This window comes from Mus pahari, chromosome 15, assembly GCF_900095145.1.
Source record: "Mus pahari chromosome 15, PAHARI_EIJ_v1.1, whole genome shotgun sequence".
Lineage (NCBI taxonomy): Eukaryota > Metazoa > Chordata > Mammalia > Rodentia > Muridae > Mus > Mus pahari.
The window spans coordinates 56,934,686-56,941,156 of NC_034604.1; the positions used below are offsets into that span (position 1 = coordinate 56,934,686).

At 41.6% G+C, this 6,471-nt stretch overlaps 1 protein-coding gene across 2 annotated transcripts in view; it reads right to left on the bottom strand.

The window, feature by feature from the left end:
* Window positions 1-6,471, bottom strand: part of Piezo2 (piezo type mechanosensitive ion channel component 2) — a 372,708-nt gene that overhangs the window by 135,786 nt on the left and 230,451 nt on the right. For both annotated transcript variants that reach the window (XM_029547036.1, XM_029547035.1), the window contains exon 5: window positions 3,330-3,492. In XM_029547036.1, coding sequence (XP_029402896.1) covers window positions 3,330-3,492 — 163 coding nt within the window. The remainder of the gene's footprint in view (window positions 1-3,329; window positions 3,493-6,471) is intronic.

The following is a 6,471-nucleotide window of genomic DNA, read 5'->3' on the forward strand; positions in this document are numbered from 1 at the left end:
CCTCTTCTTCTTCTTCTTCTTCTTCTTCTTCTTCTTCTTCTTCTTCTTCTTCTTCTTCTTCTTCTTCTTCTTCTTCTTCTTCTTCTTCAATATGCCTCTTTATACAGCCCAAGTTTTGATTGCAATTTCTATTTGAAAAAGCTTTGGTCAGAGTGTTATTTGAAAATATTATTTGCTTAAAAAGTAAGGTCTCATGAAGGTCTTATGAAACAAAGAGAGACAACCAGGAGGACAGAACTAGGCAGCTGGATGCATCTTGGTGTCAGATACTGTAGCATTGCGTAGGTAAGCACCGCACAGCTAAGGTTTTCTATACAATTTGCTGTTCATAACACAATTCTTATTTTTTCTTTAAGATTCCAAAGTGAGAATCTTTCTCCCAGTGATGATTGGCAGATCTGCTTCTGAACTGAAATGAATACCAAACAAGACCTCAGACCCTCAGATCCAGGGAACCTTTTGTCTATGTGAGGAATAGGGTCTCTGAGACCTGCCCAGCTGATGAACCTCAGTGAAGGCAGGGATCCCGTGTGCCACTGTACCACCACTTCTCCAGCAATGTCTCAGGGGAACCCCTGGATGGGTGAATGCTTCCAACTACCAAATGTTATCTTCACCAGTGGACCAGGAAAGGCCTAGCTGCTTCCGGGAAACAAGACTGCTTGCAAAGGAACTCTCCCAGGCAACAGGGGATTAATCTGTCCATCTCTCCACTCAGATAAATAAGGAAGGAACAACTGCAGCAAACAATACTCTCTGACATCCCCAGAAATAAACAGTCTAGGGAGTAGACGCCAAGATGTAGAAGGAGCAGGAAGTATGAAGGGCCCTTCAGAAAGGAAATACATCTCTCTGCTTGCTTTGGCCATGTCTTCCCATCTCTCTCACCCTGACTCCAGATTGTCAAGTCAGAATTATTTCCCTCATGGTGAAGCCCCCACTCACCGCCCTTCCTCTGGCCTACCCACTTGGCCGGAAAGTGCTAAGAAAAGAGGTATTAATACCCCAAATCGAATTCAACTGAAATAGGAAAGAAGCCTCTAATCATTGATACATGTAGTATTCTCCAAGCTCAGAGTAAGAGCTGTTTGTGAAATCGATTTAGCTACCACTGTTATCTTTGAATAAAGGGATTAATAATATATATGTCTTGCATGTTTATTAAATCAATTTCAAACAGGACAGTGCTGTCAGGGCTCCAAGTATAAAATAGAAACAGGGTGTGACCAGGATGTAAGTGTGATTTAAAACTAATACATGTGTTTGTGCTAATCTCTGTTCTTCCTCAGAGGTACACTACCCTTAACTACAACCACTCTCTGTATTGGTTGTTGCCTGTGTTGCTCTTTCTACAGACACAACGTCTGTTCATGATCTTTAAAATCATCCATGTTGAGTTATTCCTGGCACAGAGGGATTTTTTTCCCACTGAGTTGGGTTGATTTAGGACCTTGAATAATGTTTCTGAACTTCACAAATCAGAGAACACAATACTTAAAGGAAGCCAGAATTTATTAAGCATCTCCAGTAAGTATACACTGTGCTATGAGCTACTTCTGCAGCACTTCAATTTATAGTTGAAACGAATACATAATGCATTACTAGTATTTTGGGTGCTGATGATTGAACCCAGGGCCTCACAATAATTGTCTTTAATATCACACAGCCATTGTGTGTTAGCCTCCATGTCTGCCCTCAAAGACCGGTCAGTTTCCACTAATCATTCCTTAGGTCTCATGTAAAGTGAACAAGCACCAAAACACAGTTTCAGCTTCATAGATAACAATAAGGAAAATCCCAAATGTGCAAAAAATTCAGTTAATATGTTTACTGCCACAAACTAGGGCATTTTCTATTAATTATTATTTAATCAAAGCACTTTCAAAATTGTAAACACTCTAAAATAATAATGCAATGTAAAAATGGACTCTATCAAATTTTTCTATCTTAAAATGACATCAACAGAAAAAATTATTTCCAAGTCATATCTGATTTTAGGTTTGTAGACACGAATGAAAGATTGGCTTAGCAGCCACTGCTGCCGTTACTTCTTACACTTTGAATCTTCTTTTGCCCTCAGACGACAGAATATGGATACACAGCATGGTTGCCTGTCTTTAATTCTTAAGATTTCAGGAAGTAATACAAATTCTAATTTTCATATTTTAAAGTTATATTTCCTCTGCATTATTTTGTTACAACTGAGTGCTTGGGGCAAGTTTTGGTTTATTTGAGAAGTATGGAAACCCTTTACCGTAACTGAGGATTCCCCTTCTCTGACATATGCATGGCTAATGTTCCCAATGTATGCAGTGTCCGATGCTGTCACAGTTAGCACTACTAACTTATGTGCTTCCTGATACAGGCATGGCTAGTGTTCCTAATGTACAAAGTTACAGCTAATTACTGTTCTCCGGATTTAACATCCTGCCAGAGCTTATGACTAAATCATCTTAGAGATATCATGTCTTAAATGTCCAAACCAAGTATTTCTGGGTAGCTTTTTTTTTTCTTCAAAGTTTTATCTTTATATCTAAAAAACGTCAATGATTTTTTTTTATATTGGTGCCATCTAAACTCTCAGCACAACGTGCAGTCCTTAGGACAAGGCCGTGCTCGGTGTGGGTCAAGAAAGACTGTGGTGGGACATGTGGCATGTTGCCTCCCCTAGACACACCTTCAAATACGTTCTTCACATGACGAGTGCTCCCGAAACTTCTTCAATCATTATATAACATTCTGCCACTTTTCTAAATGAGATATATCCCCCTTCCAGAGTATTTTAAAATGGCTTGGTCCAAATATTCCAAGATAACACACCAACTAGGAAGGTGAAGTGTGCAGTTACACAGTCACAGGGTGAAACTGCACAGGCTGGAAAGTTCAGGGGGTAATTAGGACTGTTTTTCTTCAGAAGTTACCATGTACACCTTCTCAAAATATCCTGCAATCGCTCAGACCTGGAGAGCAGGTGGATTGTAATGCCCTGCCCATAACTTTCCAGGCTTGGCCACCTGACATAACACTCAGGCACAGTGAGGCCAGTTGATCACCGAGGTGATGAAAGCACACTCAGGCTGTTCCTGACTCCACGGTGAGGTCCTCATGAAAGATGGGAATCACACGTCAGTCGTCTGTGTCCTCATCAACAAGGTGTAGACATGAGTGTCTGCCCTGCAGCTTCTCCTAGCTTTCCCGTATAGCAACAATGCCCACTTGTGCCTCAAGCACAGCGATCCACTCAGCGCTCTGCAGACTGACTCCACTCAGCCTCACAGGGGAAGGGCCTGGGGGAATCGAAGAAGAAAGACACAGGTGTTCACACTTACCAATTCTTCATTTTCACACTCAGAATTCAATTGGGCTACTTCTTCTGTGTCTGGTTTCTTAACAATGGTTCTGCAGACCAGCCAGATGGTCAGACTTGCAATGAACATCCCGATATCAGGCACAAACACCCTGATGCCATTGCCAGCATCAGCTCCCTTCAAGCTACGGAGGGAAGAAGATGGGAAGAAGTTATCTCACAGCTGTATGGTCAAACATCTTATTACATACTTCAGTCTTCTTAGAGATTTAAAATCAAGGATGTTTGTTCTGCCTAGCAGTTACCAGACAGCTCTGCACTAACTTCTGAGTCTTCTCAGATCTACAGAGGTGTAGGTAGCTCTCAGTGCTTCCTGGGGATTTCAAAGCAACAAAAAAAAAAAATGCTGGAGCTTTGGTGGTGCAATTGGGATACTTAGACAAAATCATAAAGAACCCAAATGGACTACTCTAAGCATCCTAATAAACCACATTGATGTTACACAGTAGGATGCTTTTGTTCATCATCCGGATGAAGCCATTTAAAAACCAATATGTAGTAACTGCTTGAAGACAGTATAATGCAAATAGGAGTCAAAGCCAGACATAAAACAGAAAAAGTACTCCAAGAATCTTCTAATCTAAAATCTTGTCCTTATTTTTGTGCTTAGCCGATTTTGGCCTTCTATATCACTCTAAGCCAGTCTAGCACATTTGTTTTGACTTCTAATCTTAGAGAAGTGATGTTCAAGGGAGGGGAAGCTTTGGGTTCAAGCCCAAGCTGACAATGTGCAGCTGCTTTGCCCATTCCCACAATCCCCCACTCTCATTCCTTGCCAAAGACATTACACCACTTGCTTTCCTTATCACATCTCAGTGAAATGAGATATGAGGTCATGACTTCAGAAAAATAAAGATGGGTATATATGTATTAAATAATGCAGATTTTTCTTTTGTAAAATATAAAACTCCTTTTCACTGTAGCTTGATATTTTGAGAGAACAGTATTAACTGGTTTTTAATACCAGTGAATGTTCTTCATGTCTATACGGCATATGTGATTATAATCGAGATCCTGAAACAGGGTGTAGATATGATGAAAGGGTATTCAGTCAGAAGAGGAGGAAGAATGTGACCTTGGAATAGAGGCTGTGACCTTGGGGCACACCCAAGGGCAGTGAATACAGTACAAGAAGGTGGCATACTGAGTTGCTCACTCAGCTGGCCAGCACATACCCCAGCTAAAATGTGTCTGGCAAAGCCCATACTGTTATGTAAAACAGCTAAGGTGAACAGCAGCTGGCAGACTTGGCACAGTGTCTGGCACATTCCATCAGCCAGGGCAGCCCTTGCAGTGGAGTGGATGAGAAGAGCCACATACTTGCATCGCATCGTTATGCAGGCATGTCAGTCAGTAGGAGCACATCCTACTGTGTCCTACTCACCAACACATTGGGGAATCTGTCAGGAGAACTAATGAAATGACTAGGGATCCGAGGGGAGAGTCAGTGAGTTACAAGCAGAGAAGCCGAGATGTTGGGCCAATGGAGCAACTGAGATGTTTGGTGGAGTCGTTAGAAGTCAAAGGTAGATCAGGTCTTTGAAGACATGTTAGCCAGAGATAAAACAGTCAGAAACACAAAGCAAAAGGTAGGTTGATGGACTGTACATTGCATAGTTATCTATGCAATCCAAACAGACATCTCTTGATATGGAAAGGAGCATACTCCATGTTCCTTCTATCAATGCTTGTTCATACCCAGAAAGGAGGTTTTGTGGGTATCTACAAACACTAAGAGGGTGTTCAGTCTCATATGTAAAACTATGTGGTATTTGCATATAACACCCCCCCACACATTCTCTCTTAGAGTTTATTATCTCTCAATAACTTATACAACAAAATGCAAAGTTGAATATATAGAAACAATTCCATTGTATTATTTAGGGAACAAAGACAAGATAAAAGGTTAGTAAATAGAACATTATCATTAGTCATCTATGATTCGCTGAGTAATTCCTTCATGCTAAGAGATTTGCACATTTTATTTATTATAATCAATTAAACATTGAGTTTTCACCCTATATGAAAAACTAAAGTTCAAGAGGACTCTCAGAAGTCACACAGATGTAAAGTAGGTTGTTCGTCACTTCCTTAAAGTTGCCATGAGTGACCTCAAAGACTGGCCTTCCTGCTGTAGGTTCCGGGCCTTCCCTTCTGCTCTTTCTGATGTGTGTGTACACTTGAAGAAAACCAGAGCTGCTTGTCAGGCTCTGTCTCTACTGTATAGGGGACCCAATCACGTAGCCGCCCACTCTTAGGTAACCGCAATCTTTAGGCTGAGGCAGTAAAGTGACTTCTTTTTCATTCTCTTCTAGCTGCATAATTTCTAAGAGTGACTCTTTGAGTTAACTTCTGAGCTACAGCTTTTAGTTATCTATATCCTCACTTGACCTACCTCCCAATGATGGCAACAGGCCTCCTTTTCCATCAGAAGATGTACTGGCCACAGTGTAGGGCCAAATGACCTATTAGCAACCAGGGCAGATCCTAGCCAATCACTCTGTCTTAACAAGACTGGTGGGGACTCTGCCTTAAGATATATCTCTTGCTTACTCTCCTCTTTCTCCTAAAGCTCAGCTCAGCTCTTTGGACCACGACTACAGCATTCTGGTTTTTTTGTTTTGTTTTGTTTTTTTGTTTTGTTTTTTCCTCCAGACTGGTTCTCTGTCCATCAGGCCAGCTAGCAGAGGCTAGCTTTTAGAAATATAAGGCTGGTCATGCTGGCCATCTACCACTGGAAACATCTATTTTCCTGAGTATGCCAGAAGGCACTGCCTTCTTTCTCTCTTGCTGTTCCTTCTTGGTTGTCCACACGGAATGCAAACACCAGGACCAAGGAAGTGTTTCTCTTCTGAGGTAGTACAAGGTCTTCTTCCTCAGCTGAGAGGCCTTTAAGTTCTCATCTGAACTGACTATCAGGATCCCAACATTTGGGAGACTGAAGGAGGAGAGACCACCTGTTTCAGGCCAGCATAAACTACACAGTAAGACACGTGTCAGAGTTAAGAAAAAGAAACAAGGGCTGGTGAGATGGCTCAGTGGGTAAGAGCACCCGACTGCTCTTCCAAAGGTCCGGAGTTCAAATCCCAGCAACCACATGGTGG